The sequence below is a fragment of the Hippichthys cyanospilos genome, chromosome 9, assembly GCF_059441005.1.
Source record: "Hippichthys cyanospilos isolate Australia breed blue-spotted pipefish chromosome 9, RoL_Hcya_1.0, whole genome shotgun sequence".
NCBI lineage: Eukaryota > Metazoa > Chordata > Actinopteri > Syngnathiformes > Syngnathidae > Hippichthys > Hippichthys cyanospilos.
In genome coordinates this window covers 8,263,689-8,285,122 of record NC_142377.1, presented here as the reverse complement: position 1 = coordinate 8,285,122, position 21,434 = coordinate 8,263,689, and the positions used below count along the sequence as shown (strand labels likewise).

The window sequence follows — 21,434 nt, the reverse complement described above, 5'->3', positions numbered from 1 at the left end:
GTGTTGCATATGCAGTTTTTGTTTTAATTGTTCCACTTATGCCTTTTGTTGTGTAAGCGAAATATCCAGGAATTTTAAGAAGTATGGTAAGATGCATAGTATGGATGGCACAGCTTTGATGGCTGTTAAGGGGGGAAAAAAAGAAACATAAATACTGGTACAGTAAATGAAATGCCAATCAAAAAAATGAATACTAAAAACATTTTAAAACATATTCCAAAAATACCGAAACAAGATTGAAAATCATTTTAAATGAATAACATAAATGAGAAAAGCGTTTTTTATTGATTTAGATGCAAGTCTTTTTACATATATTTACCTTTGCATTGTATTTCCCTTGTATTTCTTTTTTGTATTCATGTAGATAGATAGATAGATAGATAGATAGATAGATAGATAGATAGATAGATAGATAGATAGATAGATAGATAGATAGAAAAATTTGACAGATAGCTAGCTAGCTAGCTGCTAGCTAGCGAGACAGCCACCTAGCGAGATAGATAGATAGATAGATAGATAGAGAGATAGATAGATATAGATAGATAGATAGATAGATAGATAGATAGATAGATAGATAGATAGATAGATAGATAGATAGATAGATAGATAGATAGTTTTACATTTTTTTTTTCAATTGATTTAATATTTATTTTGGGAGGTTCGGCCCTTCAAAGCCGTTGCGACAATTTATTCACGATGAGTTGAGTGACATTTGAGAAAAATGAGTTTTACTTTCAAACATGATGTGTCTCATCCATTTTGGTGGGTGCTAGAGCACTCCTTAAGCTTAGCTAAGATACCCCCAAATATTTTGAAGGTCTCAATACTTTATTTACCGAATGTCCTTTTGGGGTAAGTGTTCAATCCATGCAGTACCTGCGAGCAAAATAATATTTTGTCAACAAAAGAAAAGTACAGCCCACCTTTAGGCTCCAAAAGGAAACATTTCAAAAGGGTCAGCACCCCTATAAGTCTGATCTTGGGATTGCCACTGCCTTCAAAGAAAACTTGATATTCAACCTGCAATGCAAAATTGTTGATTGCAACATGAAACTTTATTTTAGTAGAATGAAAGCACAATTTCATACATAAGGGTACATACGGTATAGGGAGGGCCTATTCAGCCTGATTTGATAGACCTGCTAATAAAGGGAGGCAGAACAGTGGTACTTAAATATATATATATATATATATATTTTTTTTTTTTAAAAGAGACTGGATTATTAGCAAGTCACACTGCTGAATAGAATGGTTCTAACACATTAATTCCCAAACTGGTCGATGAGAAAAGAAGCTACAGTAGATTGCTACAAAGTCTTCAAGTTTATGAATATAGTATCGGTTCAATTTTGCGTTTGAGCTAAAATCATAGCAATTCTTCTCAGCTCTAAGAAAAATACATTTCAACTCCCAGTGCACAGACATTTGGTCTTTTTGAGAAAACTGTATAGCTGTGTACATTTCAACATTAAATCCACAGGATGCTACAGTTTTTTTTTCTCACCAGCGTACGAAATATTATCAGCATACAGTATCAAACAGAAAAAAAATACATTCGAATGAATCCGAAGATCGTACACAAAGTAAATACGCTCAAAAATATGTTTAGTTCAGTTTACATCAAATTAATTGCAGTTTCATGTGATACTCACATTTTCTGAGGTTTATGTTGCAGAATGTTCAAGAAGACATTACTGAGAAATAGAAGTCATGGAATAAAACAGAGGTGTCCAAACTTTTTGTGTCTGAGGGTCGCATATAGAAAGACATAAAGGCTGACTTCAATTTTTTTTTTGTTAGTTAAACAGAAAATCTGACCATCAACATAACATTTAAAAAGTCAGCTATCATACATGTCAAATCAAGCACCTTGTCATCCTACCACAAGGGGGCAATGTTTCTCAAATTTGCAAGCCCAAAGCCGCTCCTTTTCTAACATATTATTTACCGGTGTGAAATGGCGTTGAGTTTCTCACCTGATTCCTAATATAGAGTTTACAATTCTAGCTTTCAATTGAGAGAAAATTGGAATAAATTCAGTTTGAAATGACCGAAAATGACATTTTGACTGCTAATTGATTAAAATGAGCTTAAATGTAAATAATGTGCTTGGTTCTAAGTAGGCTTCATTTTTTTTCATTGCTTTGCACTCAGCAAGTAAGTTAGCCCCGTGTGCCAACTTTTTGCCATGTCTTGGGTAAATTTGTTTGAATTAATGTTTACTTTATTTATTTTAGGTTATTATTGTTACTTCTTTTTTCTAAGTGAAGAATTGAATCCAATCTTTCATATCACACCACCAATGTCTACTTAGTCAAACATTACAATATTCTGTCGGCCTTGAAAGATGCGTCAAAATGCTCGAAATCATGTGGCGCTCTAGCGGTTGCCTTTTCAGATAACGCCGAAAGAGTTAAAAGGTAATGGAATGTCCTATGAATCTTAATGACTTTTTTCAAATAGCATGGAAAAATGTATATGGCGCGGGCCGGTAAAATGTAGAGGACGGACCGCAATCGCCCCCCGGACCGTAATTTGGACACCCCTGAAATTTTTTTGATTTTATTTTATTTTTATTATTTACGACAACAACAAGAGGTGATACAAAACAACGCTAGTTAAAATGCTAAAAATCATTGCATATACAAATCAGCTGAGATGAACGTTGGAAAAAAAAACATTTTCTGGCGTGAGACCTGCTCACTCCGTCATTCAGAACAAGAGCAGCCGTTTCTGTTCATTTTTTTGCCTCACTTTTTTTTTGTTAACAGAAAATCAAATCAAAAGTCGTGTGTGTGTGTGTGGAGGGGGGGGTCGTTATATGCGATGTTAGTTTAAAAAAATCTTGTTGTTAGTAAGGGAATAAAAGATAATCTTGAAAAAAGTGTCAACACGATGCACACTATTTACAGGCTCAATCAGGCAACGGTACAGCCTGTCATCTCTCATGGTGACAAATCAAAGGGAATTTAAGGCGCAAGATGTTCATAAAGTGCTCCGTACGGCAGCCGCATCCCCTTTGGACTGGGAAAAAAAAAAAAAACACCATTCCTCATCATACAGTACAAGCACTACTGTAATACAGTAGATCTCACAACAAGCCCTCAAGTTTATTCTAGAACAAAATCGAAGATACAAAGGTACATTTATCAGCCGGCCCCCGAGATGAGTTCAAAATCTACGACATCGTTTCAAATCCACGAAATGTTTGTGACATCGTCAACCGCTTCGCTTGATTCAATAGGGTTGATCGCAATAGCGCAAAAGTTCAGAACTGTGAAAGTGCGGCGGCCGTATAGTAGTGATGACCAAATGAAGCTTCGTGAAGCACATTTTTGAACACCTCTAGATGGCACTGTTGGTTCAAAAAGGTGGAAAAATCTATACGTTTCCACTGCGTTTTTCTTTGAAACAAGAGCAGCTTTTTTGTGCGGAAAATACGGTTGAAGTGAAATATATTGTGCCGGAAGGTGTTGTATCACTCGGTTTCTTAGCCCACTTGTTTTTTTGGTTTTCACACTGAAGCTGATGAAAAGAGTGGTGTCCACATACGAAGTTACTTTTCCATGGTCTTTTTTAAAAGGAAATAGCTAAAGGGTTTTTTTTGTTTACTAAATATTGTTTTAGTTCTTTAATAATGTTATTTTCTTTTTTTTTTCCTGTCAAGATCCCAGAAAAAAAAACAAAATTAGATTTATGTTCATATTTTTACACACCGCTGCAATCATCACACTTTTTCTCACAAACTGACCCTGGCCCCCATCAGAGAAGAGAAACGTCATTTGGCCTTCAGGAGAAAGTTTGTGGACCCCTGCTATAACTCAAGACTATTTTAATTGAAAAAATAGCAAAGTATGGTATACTCTCAGATAAAAGAGTTACCAAGCTGATCGTAATGAGTATGTGCAGCTTAACAGTGTAAAATCAGATCAGCTAATGATAACTCCGTGGTGTCCCTCAAGGGTCTGTGCTTGGTCCCAAGTTATTCGTATATCAATGATATCTGCTGTGCCCGTAAAGTATTTTAAAATGTACTACTTTCCGATGACAACTTCAAATTGCTCTGGAAAAAAACTTTCAAAGGAAAAATGTGATTTGAACGCGTTTAGTTTTTGTAAACATTAGCAACACAAGATTCGCAGCTGGATTGAAAGTTATGGTAGGATAAATCTGAAGGCTCCACATATGAGCTAATGTTCAAGCTGTTCCATTGAACCACTTGAAATCTCGCGCCCGGGATCTCATCCTCTTCGAAAACCTTCGTCGGAAAGTGCAGACCTCAAGCGTATTCACGTGACATCATTTGCGATCAACCCCATTCAATTCAGAGCGGTGGAAATCATTAGAAAGCAGCACTTTAAAGTCATCTAACCAGTGTTTAGTTTTGCCCCGTTCAAAACACAGAGGCACTCCCGTCTGCTACTTGGGTAAACTTCAGTTCATGGCCCATTTCATGTATAAACACTGAAGAAACGGCTGTAAAATTAATTAGATGAAGATTGAGGCCTTTTTTTTTTTTTAAAGTCCCACAAACACACATTGGCATGTCATTATATTTGTATAATACACATGGTTAATGAGTTGTATATTATCCCTTTGATAGAACTTTTTGATAGCTCAGAAGATACAAAATAGTGATTAAACTTGTAAAAAAAAAAGTATATCTTGGGAGACTTGTCTTACTGTAGAGGATATTGGAGGTACTATTGAGTAGTACAGCTTGAGCGTATTCTTCAGGAGCACTCGGGTCAAAGACATGGCTTGGGACAAGCTTTTTTAGCCATTCGATACTGTCGTTTGTTACAGTTGCTTTTCTGCTGAGGTCGCCATGTTTTTGTTTCCCTGTTGAAGTCACATTGTATCAAGTGGACTGTACTTGGGGGTCAATGTTTGGTATTTTGTGTTTCCAGTGTGTGCGTGTGTGTGTGTGTGTATGTTCCTGTATGGCTATACTTGTGAGAACCGTTTTGAGTTTTCTACCAACATAGTGAAGACATTTTAGAGAAGACTTGCGTTTCGGAGTATCGCTTTGAATTGTGTTAGAGTTGAGGTTGGGGTAAAGGTTAGGCAATCATTTTTGATGGTTAAGGTTAGGGTGAGGGGATAGGAAATGCACTGTGTGGATGGATGTCCTCACAAGTATAGACGTGTAAGAATGATTGTACCGTATGTGTGTGTTGTGTGTAAAACCCTCTCGCTCAGACAAGAGTGCCTGGGTCTGCGTTGGGTTCTTTTGCAGCCCCTTCTTGTGTCTGGGGATGGGGAGTCTCCTGATAGAGGGACAACTCCATCGCCCTACAGGGAAAGAAAGAAAGAAAGATTTAGGTGATTATACTCATAGTTGTCAACCTTATTTTCAATGAAGTACCCACTGTGAAATACTTTTTCACAAGTACCCCCCAACTTTTGATCACAACTCGCTTAGTTTTACTCCTCCTAGTTGTTAGGTTCAGGCAACCTAGAACATTTCACGAACAACAAACCATAAAAAAGACAACTAGCTTTTTGTCTCGAGGAGAGCGGACAGGAACCTGCACCTTCTCAGCTCTCCTTTGGGTCTAACTACACATCTCACCCGCTCTTCATTTATTCATGTGGGTTTGGTACAAAGCCATTGCTGGCCTTTAGAGTTGAGTTAGACATATGGCAACAATGAAAACAATCAGTTTGTGACTGATGTAGGTACGAGTCCATGCTGGTATCGTTTTTCTAGGAACATCAAGAGCGACCACATGCTGTTTCGCCTTTTGGTGGGGTCCCGGTGCCTGCTTTCTTTCTACAGCTGTGCAACCCGCAGCCCAAAGTCGCAAAGTCGGCAATACTGACCTGCCATGCAGCGGGTGCCCGTGGAAGCTGGCTGACTGGGGCATTTGAGGCCTGTGGAGGTTGGCCGCTTCCCCTTGAACGGTCTGGGCCGGCAGGGCCAGGGGGTGGGGGTGCGACAGGCGCGAAATCCCTGCTTCGTGGCTCTTGGATGGATACCCAAGGGCGTTCCGAAGGTACCAGTCCCTCAGTCCCTCCAGAGCCAGGGCTTTGTGGAGGCTTCGTGTCGAGTCCTCAGGGGTGGGAAGGGAGAACTGCGGGGGTCTTCGACCGAAAGCCGGGCCGGAGAGTTCGGTCTGGTAGGGGAGCAGGTTGGGAATGGAGGAGGTGGCGGTGCCGCTGGGAGGGAGGTGCGACTCGTACGCCGAGAGCAGGATGGCCTCCTGGGGGTGTTGCTGCAAAGGGATAAAGGGCCCGCAAGATTTGGTTCTGGTGACCTTGACCCTGCGCATGTCGGCTTGAGACCCTCGGCCAACCACGGGGCTGTAAGGAGGCGCGGCGCTGGGGAGATGCACCTGGGAATGGGAGAAACCGTTGGCGTGGGGGGCGCCTCCTCCGCCAGAGGAACACTGATCCTGCCAGATCCTGCCTGTGGACTGGAAGAGGTTGTGCTGCATCCTTTGCTGTTTTCCCCAGATGTAGTCCATCAACAGCTCGTTGTAGCCCACCCCGGCGCCTCGGCCCCCTACCGACAGCCGCATTTTGGCCTGCTCCCCAGATCCGTCCGCGTGTTGTTTCTCAGGGCTGCTCAGGTGAATCTGTCGCAGTTTCCCGTCGGTCAGGGTTTCCGAGCTCTTGTAGGGCCCTCCTTTGGGGTGCATGCCGTTTCGGGGCGCCGAATCGTCCGGGAGGCTGGAGCGATCCAGCAGGGCCTCGGAGCTGTTGCTGCGTCTGGCTCTGGAGTTGGAGAGGCCGCTTCGACGCTCCGAGGACGAGCCCTCCTGGGCCAGTGGGATCATATAGGGCACGTCCAGACTGCCCGACCACTGCTTCAACCCGTTGCTTCCTGACACGTCGGACCTAAAATCATGAGGCAGATTATTAAATACAAATAGTATCATATCTTGAGTCGGTCACTGTCAGCACACAAGGATGCAAATTGAGATGGCTATACATCAAATATGATCACGCTGTACTTCCCGCAAATAAGTGTGCGACCAAATCCTGTGCGCTGCCACAAACTGAAACAGTCATTGAAAAGTCATTGAATGTATGCATTTTCAAATAAGACTATTCTATTTAAATTTCTATGCCTAGATTTACATTTGAATAAGACTTGTAAATATGGCCCCTTTTGTCGAAGCCTCAGTCTCCCCTTTCTAAATGACACAAAAGGGCTTGAACCCCTGCTGTTGGCTCAACCCTCCTGCTACTTAATTGAACCGGGATGAAAATCAAATCAAATCACCTGACGTGAACACTGATTGGTGCAGTTCTGGCCAAAAGCGGCGTAGCCGGCACACTCCTCCCTTCAACGTTAGATGCGCTTCTTGGTAAAGAGTGAGTCGGACTATGCAAGATATATGCAAAATGAGGAGCTGTAATGTAGAGCAGATGTTGGAAGTTACGACATGATGGTACCTGACAGAGCTTGTGACAGAATTTCGACGTGTCCTCATTTCGTAGTAAATCTCAACAGGGGAGAGCTTCCTGCTGATCCTGTGGTCTGGGCTGCCCACGGTGAGCCGAGGCTGGGAGAGGGAGCGCTGATCGGCAGCCACACTGGGGGATGACTCTATGGTAGAAAAGTACAAAGTAAGCAAGGTTACAAATATAAGACACAATTTTTCCCCAAAATGAAGGCCAAATGTATGGGTGTGTCCTTTAAAAAGTAACTTTTTTTTTTTTAATTTGACGTCATTCGAGGAAAATTGATCCCTCAGCCATATAACCTGAATTTTAATGCACAAATGTACATTTTTATATAAGCTGTATTCTTGCTTACCATAATTACCGTAATGGTACGAGCTAGAGGGCAGATGTCAATTGATGTGACCCTAAAATTAATTTAAAAAATTAACTATATTTGGGGAATTACAAAGCATTCATTTCAATTAGATTTGTCTAAAACCCTTGTAGGTACATCAAAGTGGAGCAAGCCAAGGCGACTGGGAAAATGAGACCATACCGTTATCATGTGATGTTGAATCTGACATGGAGCTTGTACTCTCTGACATGACACCGTCTTCTGGAAGACAAAGCATACAAAGAAACTGTAGTTTAGTACATTATCTAAAATAATTGATTATTTTGGCACTTAATTACAGCTAGCAATAAATAACTTAAATATTTTAGTACAAGTAATAAATAGTAACTTTAATACTTTCGCACCCAAAACAATTGATTATTTATGTACTTAAAGCAGTGCTTCTCAAATAGTGGGGTGACGCCGGGGGGGGGTGCAAATGACCCCTGGGAAAAGGTTTTGTTTTTGTCACGTGAAGTGTGTCATTGCAACAAAATAAGAATTTTCATTATTATTATTATTTATTTATTTATTTTGGTTTCAGGCATTTGGATGCAATTGGTTATTTTTTTCAGTTTTAGACTGAGCTATAACCCGTATAAATGCTGTAAAACATAATTATCAGCTGTTGAAAGTTGATTTATATTGATTTTTCTTTTGTTAATGTTAAATAAATGCATTCTTTATAGATAACAATCTTATTTACAGTCAGTGTGTCGAGTGGGGGAGGGTTTGGGGGGGGCGTCTTCCTCGGGTAGACGTGGCAAAATATAATTAAGAAGCACTGACTTAGTAAATATTTACTATTTAACTACCTAAAATAATTGATTACTTTGACACCCAATTAAGTAAACCATTGTATTGTAACTTTGCCGCCCTCCCCCTACTCGCTGCGCCGACTAATAAGATTATTATCTAAAAAAAACTGTATGAGTATACATAAAACTATATCATATGATACATTAACTGAAGAAAAAAAATCAATATAAATCAACTGTCAACAGCAGTTAACTACTTTTTTACATTGTTTATACAGGTTAGTCTAAAACTGAACAAAAAATATACAAGCCCATGAAAGTGCCTGAAATAAAAACCAAAATGATGCAAATCCCCTGTTTTATTGCAATTACACTTCACATGGCAAAACAAAGCCTTTTCCCTGGAGTCATGTGGGGGGGGCACTATTTGAGAAGTGTTCAATACATTTCGTAAGAGCCATTTTTAGATCCTTCTCTATAGCCAAACACTTGAACAGAATAGAACAAAACTAAAGAAGTACTTGGGGTTCAATGCCTAGACTCTTAAAGACATTGTGAAGAATTGACAGTTGCCGTTTACCGGCGTTACATGAATGCAGCACACGCACTACGGTGTCACAGAGATACTTTGCAAGCATGCGCGTGTACGGAGCCCCCCTGGTGCCACGGTATGGAAAAAAAAAAATTGCAATAATCCGTTGGCTCAGTTTACTGTAAATGCTGTATTAAAGGGAGGCGTCCCGGGGTTTACCTGTGTGACATCCCCGATGAACCGTCCTCTTGCAATTTGGGACGCCCCTGTCCGTTTCTGCGTGTCTGTAGAGGGCGCCGCTAAAGATGGCTTTCATCTGCCTTCTTTGAGCGGCGGCATCATCCTGCAGCCAGGCGCGGTCAGATGTGTTGAAGCACAGAGCAAATGGCAACACCATCAACGCCGAAGGTGTGGACTTACTTCGGCCCTGCAGTTGGGAGGCATGCCAGCTCTGCGCTGCACTATTGGGGGCTTCTCCCCAGTTTCCAGGGGGAACGCTTGTGGCAATTTCCCAGTCAGCTCCTGCGCAGGAAATCAATTAGCTGAAATCCCTCTCACTGGCCTCCAAGGTCCAAAGATTTGATAAAAAGGACAGCACTTAAGAGATTACTTTAAGTTGCTATAAAACCATCCTTTAAACGCTGGAACGGTTATGGCAGAACTCATGTTTTTGTCATAAATTACACCTGCGGCGTTAGCGTTGAGCAGCGCAGACACGTCTAATTAGCTGACAGCACGTAGCTGGCTAAATATAGCGTGTATGTTCACAAAGGGTGAGTCACTAAAACGCATGGATGTGTTAAATGGCTGGGAATGAACAGCTGTGGCATTATGTGAAGACATCATTTTAAAGGCTCAAAAATGGCTGTCACAGCACAAGTGTTGTCACTCGGGTTCGTTCCAACGCTTACGTGCAGAACGTATTATTGTGAAAAAAATGCTTTCCAGAAATTCCCCTTTAAATGAAAATGACACTCAAATGACAAAAAGTCAAGCATAAACATTTTTGTGAGTTCCAAAATGATACAATACACAACTAGTAGGCATACACTGCAAAAAAAAGACAAAGAAATTGTAACTGTAGGGCAGTGTGGATGAAATCCAAAGTTGGAGATGGCACTCACCGCTTCTTGAAAGCAAACCAGTTTGAGCTCCTCTACGCGAGTGTTAAGCAGCGCCTCCAGGGCCTGCTTCCGCTCTTGCAGGGCCGCCACCCGTTCAGCCTGCAGCTTGCCGTCGTGGCACACCTGAACATCTACACAACACAATCAAGCCTGTTACGCACACTGGGGTTTTTGTTTCTTAAAAAAAAAAAAAAAAAATCAAGGCATGATGTCAAGGTTAGGTGTTGATTAACTTTCACAATACCGGTAAGTGTGTATTAGGGGTGTCTGCTCACAGTCACACATTCACATGCGCACACACACACGTTTTTTTTCCTCTATCGTAGTGAGGACATCCCGTTGACATCACGCATTTCCTAGACCCTAACCCAGGGGTGTCAAACTCTCTGCTATATGTTAGCTATATGTTAGGTTTCACATTGATAAGTACTTATTTACATCGAAATAACGTTTTGTATTGAAATTAATAGCATTTGTAATTCAGTTATATGTTTGATTTAATCAATGTTGTCCATTTTGAAGCGGCGGCCCCAAAAGTTGAAGGATTCCATTAGTTTGTTGTTAACAGTGAGCTCATATTTTATGTGCACATTATACCCGGACTACAGTAAAAATCTCAAGCTTTGACCGCCCGTAGTGATAAAAAGGTTGGGGACCCCTGCTTTAACGTGCACAAGGACATTACAGTATTATAGAAATGGGACTAATTGGTCCCGTCATAGTCATGTTTTAATGTTTGACAAAATCTTGTTGCGGGCCTGATTAATCCTCCTTGCGGGCCAAATGTTGGACACCACTGCCCTAACCTTAATCCATCCCAACAGATTGCCTAACCCTAAAAAAAAAAAAAAAAAAAAAAATTCTTGGCCCTCAAAAAGTAGTTTGAATTTGTGGGGTCCATCAAAATGGTCGCCATATGTGCAAGAGGTCCCCAAAAACACAGTAAAACCAATCATTTGGTCCCCAATATGCAGCAAAAACCAAGGGAACACACACATATATTTCTTGGTCCCTAATCATCAATCGATTGCTTAAAGTTAACCCTCACTATAACCCCAACCGAAATCAAATTCAAAGCTATACTCTAAAAGCAAATCTCAACCCTCAAAAAAGAAGTCAGAAATTGTGGGCTCCACCAAAATCATTCCCGTAAGTGCAAGAGGTCTCCGCAAGTACAATAAAACCCCACCAACCCCACCGTGTAACAAAAAGCAAGCACACACCCACACAAACATTGCGAAGTGTGTTCTGATAAGTTTATCTGACATCTGTGGCATCAATATGGGAACAAAAGGCCTTCACACATGCAGATGTTGTTCCACTCGGCCATTCCACTGAGACAAACACTTTTTGTTTTCACCAAAAAACACAAGCTGGAAATTCCTCCAGGCCGCGGCGGGCCTGCCTAGACACGAAGGTGTGCGCATTTACGCCGACGCCTGCGGGACACTGCGAGTCGCAACTCACCCGGGGGGCCCACCAAACCCATGGATGTAATCAGGTGACCTTTGACCTCCATGGGATTTAACTGCGGGGTCTTGACGATTCACGCTCCCGGCCGCGCCCTCACCTGACGCACAGACAACCGGGCTGAGATCCAAGACGCGGCCGAAGCCCAGATGTTAGCGCGCCGCTCGGCCCGCTGACCTTGTTGTGTCACCCATGTGCTGTCCCGAGGCGTGGATTCGGCGGTCAGCGGGGGATGACTTTGCGCGGGCCCTCCTTCACACGTATTCTGCTTGGGAGCTTACAACGCAATCCTGGAGAAGACAAAAGAGCCGTCACTGTTGCGCACAATTACCAAATACTGAATTTAAGCCTCTCAACGGCTACATATTGTTTGATTTCATCCTCTGTGAATGCAGACTAATTATTTAGTGTTATATCAAAAGATAAAAACAATTATCAATATTTTATACAATATATAGGCGGGTGCCATGTTCGATGTCACTTTTTTCTGACCAGTACCCAAGTACTGATATCGCTAATACTTTTGATGCTGAAAATTTGCCTAACCAAAAACAATGGTATCATTTTCACCCTCATGCATACACGGAACCAACGTGGGACCTTTATTGATGATTTCTTTGCGAAATCAGAGGAGAAAGCATTGGGAAAAACACATTAGGGAGTCGAAATTTCACAATAATGATATAATCATGTTACGTTCAAAACACAACCATGCTGCAAATTCTAAACTGTTGCAGCTTGGCGTACCAAATAATTACGACGCATATGTTCACGGGTACCAGGTTGGACATATCCACACTCATTATAATCCACGTTTTTTCGATGGATGTTAAACCTATGTGTTGTAGTGCATTTGCTGCGATTTTTGAACCAAGCTCTTTAGCGGTGGTTGAGATAGGCCAACAGAAAAAAAAAAATTCTCAAATGACTTGTGTATAACACTTTAAGACAGTATGAGGCGCCAAAGACCACTTAGATTATTTTTTTGTCCTCGCGTCAACTCCTACACGAAAACAGCAACTTGCTTCAAACCAGTCGCCAAAATCTACACATAATTGACATAAATTGTTTTTTGACATGATTTTTACCAGTCTGGCTCACTTGTGCATAGATTTGACTCCATGTGGCTCCTGAGTTAAAAAGAGTTGACAGCGCCGCTTTAATCGGAGTAGATTTCATTCTCCTATTCAAAAAGACTCAAACTGATTATATCGTCTGATGTTCACATTCCTTCACATCACATTACCGTCAAAAGATCAAAGACATGACATCCCAAAATAGTCTCAGTCAGCGCTTTTTCCGCAAAAATCCTCTTGCTCACGAACCACCGGCAGAAACAAGCAACCTGCCGCCCGCTCGCCAGGCCACCAAATCATGACACCATTTTCTCCAGTCAACCAATCCTTGAAGACAGAACCAAAATCAAGTTGCTTCTGTCAGCATCACATCTTCTCAGGAGAAACCTTTGACTACCTGCGAGCTGGGCCAGCTTTTTGGGGCCAAGCGAAAAGATCTAGTGTTGTGTTGTCCCGCTTCAAACAACAGCGATTTTCAAGCGCTTTGTGTGCTTGCATAGTTGAAATACTTTGCGCTGGCTCCCAGTCGGTCCTGGAACTGAGCTAGTAACTCTTGTGTGCTCTTGTCTTGCGCATGTGAAAAGCAACAAGCATACTTGACCTCTTAATAACAGACAGGCTACTCCAAAGATCACACAAATCCTATTGTAAAATCAGATCGCATTTGAGTTATTCTTATTGGGGCTGAAATGAGTCCTTGAGTAATTGGGGTTACCTTCGTTCAAATTTGATGCCCGTTTATTCGTGCGCATTAGGGATGCACGCAAATGAAAATCAAAACACCCCGAAAGGAAAACAATCAGAAGATTTGGCACGTGGCCTCATAGCGGTCAATCATCTTCAGAAACGGACCGAATATTTCACAATCAGCATCCTACATATGATTCGAAATGATTGATGAAAATGAAGAAAAAACGGACTGATTTGAATATGATTTTTGTTGTTGTTGTAAATGTTCTAACATTTGTGACATATTTGTATGTTTTTAAGAGTCCAAACATTCAATCCCAGCTACTTTTTCCCCCAAGATGTATTAAGTGTTTGGCTGAAGAATGATCTAAAAATGGCTGGTGATTTAAGGAAATAATGAATGAATTATTAAAGGAGTAATTCGCAAGTAATTGATTACTTTGTATAATCAATGACGTTAGGTAATTAGGTACTAGAGTAATCAATTAATTTAGATAATCAATTACTTCAGTTACTAAATTATAAGATAATAAATTACTTTAGTTAATTGAGTACCTACTGGTAATCGATTATTATTTTAGGGAGTACCGAACGTAATCAAATTCTTTAGGACTTAAATACCTACTATGTACCTAAAGTAATTGATTGATGTATAAAGTAACCAATTACTAATGTGATTGATTACTTTGCTACTTAATTAATTTCGTACCAGTCATTAATAGACATTAATAGACAACAGACAGATATTTTATGAAAATACTTAAAAAAATAAATAAATAAAATAAAAGTGCCTGCAATTGATTGTCTGGCCTCTTAAAACGTAATAACACGTCTTTGGCTTTGAATGAGTTAAACATAAGGAGCAAAAGAAACACAACAGTTATTTGAAACCTTTATTTTTGTTGCTGTTCATCTCTCCATTTATGAAAATCGGCAAACGCCAGAAGGAGCCCATTTGTAGGAAAGTTGAAAGTAGAGCTCGGTAGCATTAGAAGGCCTAATTGCCGAGATCCTGGCTGCATGGAGAGACGACTTGTCCTTGAAGGACAAACGGCTGTAAAACACCAAATGTGTTGTAACGACCGTTATACAGCTCGTAAATGAAACTTTCTCATCAGTAGACGGAAGGAAAGGCAAAGAACCTCTAAACTCCATGATATTAAGGCATAGTCTACATGTAGCCGGGGTTCTTGCAAACGGGCGGTAAATGTCTCTAATTTGCTATACGCTGGTGACGTTAACTCATTCAACGGCAAAGAAGTGTTTTTACGTTTTTTTTAAGGTCGAGACATTCAATCACAGATACTTCTTAAAATTTCTTTGAATGTTATTCAATTGTTTGGCTCAAGGAGACTCTAAAAATGGCTGATACTAAATAAATTAAGTACTCGAGTAATCAAGTACTTAAGGTAACTACTAAAATAATTTATTGCTTTTGGCTAGTTCGGAACTAAGTGCCACAGTACTTTTCTTTTGTTATTAGGTAATGAGTACTTAAGGTACTACAAGCCATTTTCATATGTAAAGTGGACTGCACTATAAGGCACATAGAATAGAAGCTACAGTAGTAGCTAGGATTGCGTTATGCATCCACAAGATGGAACTGCGTTAAAAAGAATGTCAACAAAGTCAGTCAAACTTTTTGATCAGAAATTAAGAATAAGATGACTTGTGGAATGTACGATCTGAAAAATGGGGAAACAAATACCTCTTGATTACAATAAAAGACTGTATAGATCAATGCCAAGACCAATCAAGAGTCGAAAAAGATATACTGTCGTTATGATTCAATGAAATATTCAACCTAATTTGTTTTGAATAAAATCCCAACCAAAAACGGAACAGAATCCAACAAAACAGACCTTAAGTCGAGCGGCAAAAAAATGTCGGAACATCTGCTGTGCAGAGATGCAGGTTTAAAAACACGGGACTGCATCACATTCCGTGGCGCCGCCTGCGGGAGCGCCGACAAGAGGGATCAGATAAAACCCGGAGGATGGAGCGCGGTATGAAGATGGCAGATATGAAGGCAAAACGCGTTTTGTTTTGCAGCGATTGGAGGTGGCGTGCGTGGGTGCCATGTTGCTTAAAACATGAGCTGCGACCACGCCAGCCGGCTTCCTCTGTGCGGCTCGCATCACACGAATGCAAATCAAGCGGGAGTTTAACATTCAAGTCCGCCGGGGCCAAACGCGGAGGCTTTCAAATTCGGGAAAAGCTTCACGCGCCAAGGCGCTCGCCGTTATTCTCGGCTTTGCAACTCAACTGTGGGTAGGGAGGAAAAAATTTCAGTTCTTCCTGCCATGATCACAATTTCTTCTTCTTCTTCTTCAAAAAAAATTGGGTTGTCAAGACACATTTGTGGAAGCTACGCCCCCACCGAGCCACTTTCAAGCGACTGTCCGGAACAACCACGGTTCTGCAGAAACATCAACATCTTCCAACCAAAAGGTAAAGTGGGATGCGTTGATTCGCGTTAGCGAGCAACGTTATCTTGGATTAATTGCTCACATGAGATTGAGCCCTAAAAACGGACACATGATCAAAAATATTTGGACCTGCGCTCTAAAAACAGCTAGGTTAAAAATCACCCCATTATGGGTCAAAAATGGACCGGCTCAATATTTGGCTCAATTTCATCCTATCTGTACAGTTTTGCTCAAAACAACCTTGAAAATGGATCAAGCCGTGATTTTAGCATGACCACAAAATAGGGTGTGTAAACAATGGCTTGATTCTTCTATGCATATACAGTATTGTATGTATACACACATCTTGAATAGATGGCATCTTTTTCCCCAAGGCCAGTGGAAGACAGCGGTGCTTGATCTCAGCCCCATCAAACCACAAAAGAGTCAATGGCTTTTATTCAACACCAGTGACCCCTGACCTCTTCCGTGTTTTTCCGGATGAATGGGCAAAACACAATGAATGCACACAAACACACTTCTGCTTTTGTCAGAATCGTGTTGATTATCGTCTTTTATGCTCCCGCGACTCTGATGCCATTGTGATGGGAAAGGGACGCACAGCATGTTTGTTAGTCGATTGTTAGCAGTGTCGACGAAGTCACGCTAGAGCAGCTGAGACATCATCTAACGCGCACCGTGACCAGGTGAGACCAAGCAGCCCTCATGCTGCTGTTGACACAGCTGCCGCTGTTGTGAACATACACATGGTGTAGTATACGTTCTCGCAGAAACGAGCGGGAATGTCTCCTTCTTGGGACGAGCCATTATAAGATGTCCCAACCGCTTTCAACACAGATTGAACACACCTAGCAGCACCAACACATGTTCAACAGTGACCACTCAGATTGTTAGAATACTGCGCCAACACAATGGTAAAATGCCTGATTGCGTTTATTAGTGGAGAGTGCCACCCAATGGCGAGTCACGATCAACATTTCTATAGCGTCTTTTTCTGTCTCCTTTTGTTTGATGGGAGATTGCTCCTTGGTGGATTGTAAAAATACTGCAGATAAGATGCACTGGACTACAAGTTGCATGGTTCAAAGTGTAAAAAAATAAGTTGTGACTTATAGTCCAAAATGAACGACAACTAATTTGATAACTAAATGTATTACCTTACTTACAAAATTACAATTATGTACATGAATACCTTGAATAACTGTAATTTGATTTATTGCCCTGTTTAGGACTATTGTGCTGTAATAAGTAATCCAACGGAGGCCCGCTGGTCCAATTTAAAATTGAAAGCTTGAAATTTTCTGCAAGGCAATGCTTTGAAGTTCTATAAAAAGGCTGTGAAGGTAAACAAAAGCATGTGTGACCACGGATCTTTTCAGACAGCATCAAAGCATTCAGTCAAAGGAGCTCAAGGTGGAATTTAGCAGGAAGCTTCAGAGGAGCTTTCTTCTCCTCAGCATAAATGAAACCCAGGTGGAGAAGGTGGACGTTTTTCAGCTAGCCCACGTTCAACATCTCATCGTAAGATTGAGTTGACTGTTAGCTATGTGCTACCCGGCTAGCTTCTCGTTTTATGTGTCGTCAAAGGTGCGGCGCTTTAAATAGGGCTTCAAGTTCCAACTGATGATTATTTTAATAATTGAATAAAATGGCCATCAGGACAGGCCGATTATCTTGTCTGATATTCAGTGAATAATTTCATAGTTTTGTTGGGTTTTTTTAATCTGATGGCGGATATTATGTAGCATTATGATGCAAATTATGGAAATTCCTTCTTTTGTTTTGATATCATAAAAGAATCAATGGGGGGAAAAAACACTAGGGAGCTGAAATTTCCAGCAGATGATGCATTTCAAAATGTAACTATTCTGACCTTTCTATGTGATTGCAGCTGGACATGCGAGACTGTGTACAAAGAAAATCAAGTGTCCAATTTTTGACCTTAAAAAGAACCATTATAATAACAACTTATGAGATGCATTTTAATTGGAATTATGACGTTGATTTTCCAGCATTTTTTGCAACATTTCGCTGCGCGGCGGTCAGACTGTCAGCAAAACAGAAAATTCTTTGTTGACTTGTGTTTCACCTCGACAGCAGGTGGCGGTAGAGACCAGTTAATGACTATGTCTTAAAGTGTCATCATCACGTCACAGACTACAAAAACAGACCACTTATCAATTTTTTGTGGAGGTTAATAAATTCACCCTACTTATGTATGGATAGAACTGATGCCACTGTACAATTTGAGTGGTTGAAGGGAAAAAAAATCATAAATATGAAATATGTATTCATATTTATTTCTCTTCTCAGGCCTTGATAATCACGAACATTTGACACAATTTCTACAGGCGAAACAAATCTGCGATAGCGATCCACCTGGATTCTGCTAAGCCAAGGTTAGAGGAGTAATAAGGAAAGGAATGTGGCTCAAACGTCCGAGGGGATTATTCCGACACATTTTCCCTTTTCTCTGTAACACCTCGAACTTGGCGTAGTCCCGTTTTTGATGTTCTACTGTGCTTGTGATCAGCTCTGCTGATGTAAGGGTTCAAAACCGGTCACGTCCATACTTGCACGAATCACATGAGCAAAGTTTTGATCTGATGGAGGAATAAACATGGGTGACGACGGCACAATTGTAAATGTGCCACGAGACTTGATTTCCTGAACTCACAAGACTTACTATCTTCTTACGAAATCCATAGGGCCGGAGCTGACATAAATTTTGGTATTCGGGCAATCAACTAATCAGGTGTTCAAATAAATAAATAAATAAATAAATACATAAATAAATAAATATTTTTTGTATATCAGAAATTAAACATTTCTGAATACAGAGGTTAATAAAACACATTCCTGCCTAGGTATACTTTTTTTTTTTTCATTTTTAGATCGTCAACATGTAACTTTTAAACTGGGAAGCAGCAGGCTTTTCTTGAGATTTTAGACAAATACTGTAACTCCTCATTTGATTTATGAAGTTCACGTAAAAAATGCAGAAGTAATTTTTCATAGCTAAAGCAGCACATTTGCGTCAGCGTGGTTTGTTAAAAAAAAAAAAAAAAGTGATCAGTAGCAACTGTGTTAGTTGGGTCATTTGTGTCTATGAAACTGCTGTTGAAAAGTCATTCAACAGCTCTCGCCAGCCTATAAGAGGCTGTGGTGGCAGTTAGCCGCTAACACTGCTAGCACCTAGCCTGGCTTGTATTGAGATGTTGATTTAAAACTGATTTTTTTTTTTAATTTTTAAATCAACATTTAACCTAAAAGTAACAGAAGCGGCAGACATCTCGAGATTTTAGACAAAGGACTCCATTTGTTTTAGGAAACAAAGTGACATAAAAAATTAAAACAGTGATTTTTGATAGCTAAAAAAGTACATTTGCATCCTATATGAGGCAGTGGAATGCTGTTAGCCGCTAACACTGCTAGCATCTAGATGAAGATGTTGATTTAATACTGAATTCAAATTTTCATCTTTATATCAACATTTAACCTAAATTTGCAGCTAACATGTAACCTAGCAAGCCGCACCCACTTTGTTAAGAAAGCGTGCTATATATGGTCCAGCGATGAGTCTGGTTCTCAGGCTAGCTAACATCTAGTGCTACTAGACGGCAACAAGCGATGTACAGTATAAAAATATGACAGCATAGTTAAAAAGCATTATTATTTTTAAATCATTAGCGAGCATAGTTAGCAACTGATTTCAGGACGTGTTTTTGACCTCAATGATGAGTCAAGTCAGCTGTTCCGTCGTGATACTAATAGAAAATCAAAGCTGTTATTTAGGAATGTAACATTTATTTTGATGCAAAATTGGTTGCTGTGCTTTGCTTGACTATTTTCTGATAGTCACTACTCAAACTACGCAAGGACTCTTTTAACCCCTGAAAATCCAAGCTAGTAAAAAACACAAGACAAACACAAGGAAAGTGGCTAAAAAGGCGGGCTGAAAGCAGAGCCGATTCCATAATGTTTTCAATCAGGCGAAATAAGGATTTATGTCACCCTGACTGAACCGAAAATATTCCGTAATCTAGGTCAACATCCACTCCCCATGATGTTTGATAGCAGCAACATAGAAAGTGGTGTCAGAGGGAGTGGCTCATCGCGAAGCAGATGGGTGGACATGAAACAAGAAGAGAGGGAAAACAAACACAACAGCATGTGTTAAAGAGATCAGGATGAAAAGGCTGCAATAAATCAAATCAACCAAGTCTCTCTGGGAAAGGTGTAACGTCCCATTAGGTAAATACAGCAACAGCTCACAAAACAGTCATTACTTTCCAACGGGTTGTTTTGCAAACACCGCAAAAGGGACACAAACAGAGAATCCCCCTGCAGGCATTTACTGACCCTCACAGCCTTTTTTTTTTTTTTTTTTTTTTTTGGGGGGGGGGGGGTGACAGACATTCTTGTTGAGGAATCTGTTAATGATAGGCCTTCACACTGCTGCATGGGAGAAAGCAGCCATAAACATCAAGGGAGCCCACTCGCAAAAAAACATGTTTTTATGTCTGCTCCATAACAATTCGGCAATGAGAGAGAGTGAGGGGGGGGTGCATGACACGCATTTCTCGATTGGGGTTGCACGTTTTAATTCATTTTTGTGATGTGCTTGCAATCCTTGACATGTGCTCCCCACAATGACTCACATAAACATGCACGCTGTTTATGCGTTAACAGGTGAAGAAACGTTTAGGTTCATTCTGTTAGAATTTCATACATATTGCATTTAGAGTGGCGGTGTCTCAGACGTGCATCTGCATAGCCGCAGACGACCGTATCATACACGATTTAAAAAAAAAACTCTATTTCGCCTCTCGATGATGGAAAAATATGTTTAAAAAATATATTATGCTCTAATTGATACTAAACTCAAATGCGCAGGTTAAATAAGGGTTACACTTTGGAGAAGATGCCGTTCTTACCGGAGAGCATGACCGATGCCTTGGGAGGTCTCCGCGGTCCTCAAGCCAGGGACGACAATCATTGCCGTCTGACACGACAGCCCCCTCGTCAGGATACTTTAAGGGGACGTAGCACGCGTCCCAAGTCCTTCGTTCATCGTAGATTCAGGCGAGCAGCCTCGCGGCCGATCGAGGACGGGATCGCACGAAGGCGGTTCGGTTTGCATCCCAGCTGAGCTGATGTTGAGATGAGCCGAGTGGCTGGGGCTACCTCCGGAAACAAGAGCTTTAAGCCCCGCCCACATGCAGGACGCCTCCGATGGAATCCAACAGAGGACTTTTGGTTGCTTCCTTTTCCTAATAAAAGTATCAGGACGTGGTAATATGTGGTGAAACATAGAAAATTAAAAGTTCAATTTTAACACGTGTTTGGCTACATTCACGAACCACAAAAACACGAGGGTAAAAAAACAGTGACAGACTCGTCCAATGGACGGCGCTGTTTTTCTTACTGTTTTTCAATGGGGTGAGTGAAAGGCGCACGTTTTACTTTTTTCATACTTTGCAGTCTAGTGTTTTTCAACACTTATTAGCTAAATGCACACATTTCACTTTTTCATATTTTTTTTCATTCTTTAAGGCTTGCTAGG

General features: G+C 40.8%; 1 protein-coding gene across 2 annotated transcripts; it reads right to left on the bottom strand.

The window, feature by feature from the left end:
* Window positions 1-1,033: 1,033 nt before the first annotated feature.
* ccdc120b (coiled-coil domain containing 120b) lies at window positions 1,034-21,043 on the bottom strand. Of its 2 annotated transcripts, XM_088423962.1 has the most exons (10): window positions 20,806-21,043; window positions 11,671-11,963; window positions 10,204-10,334; window positions 9,500-9,601; window positions 9,299-9,422; window positions 7,952-8,011; window positions 7,405-7,558; window positions 7,232-7,333; window positions 5,827-6,843; window positions 1,034-5,295 (listed from the first exon to the last, which is right to left on the bottom strand). In XM_088423962.1, exons 2-10 carry the CDS (start codon window positions 11,720-11,722, stop codon window positions 5,199-5,201), a joined length of 1,839 nt encoding a protein of 612 aa, XP_088280088.1. In that variant the 5' UTR covers window positions 11,723-11,963; window positions 20,806-21,043; the 3' UTR covers window positions 1,034-5,198. The 2 variants fall into 2 exon arrangements, with proteins under 2 accessions (XP_088280088.1, XP_088280090.1); XM_088423964.1 differs by lacking the exon at window positions 7,232-7,333.
* Window positions 21,044-21,434: the final 391 nt, after the last annotated feature.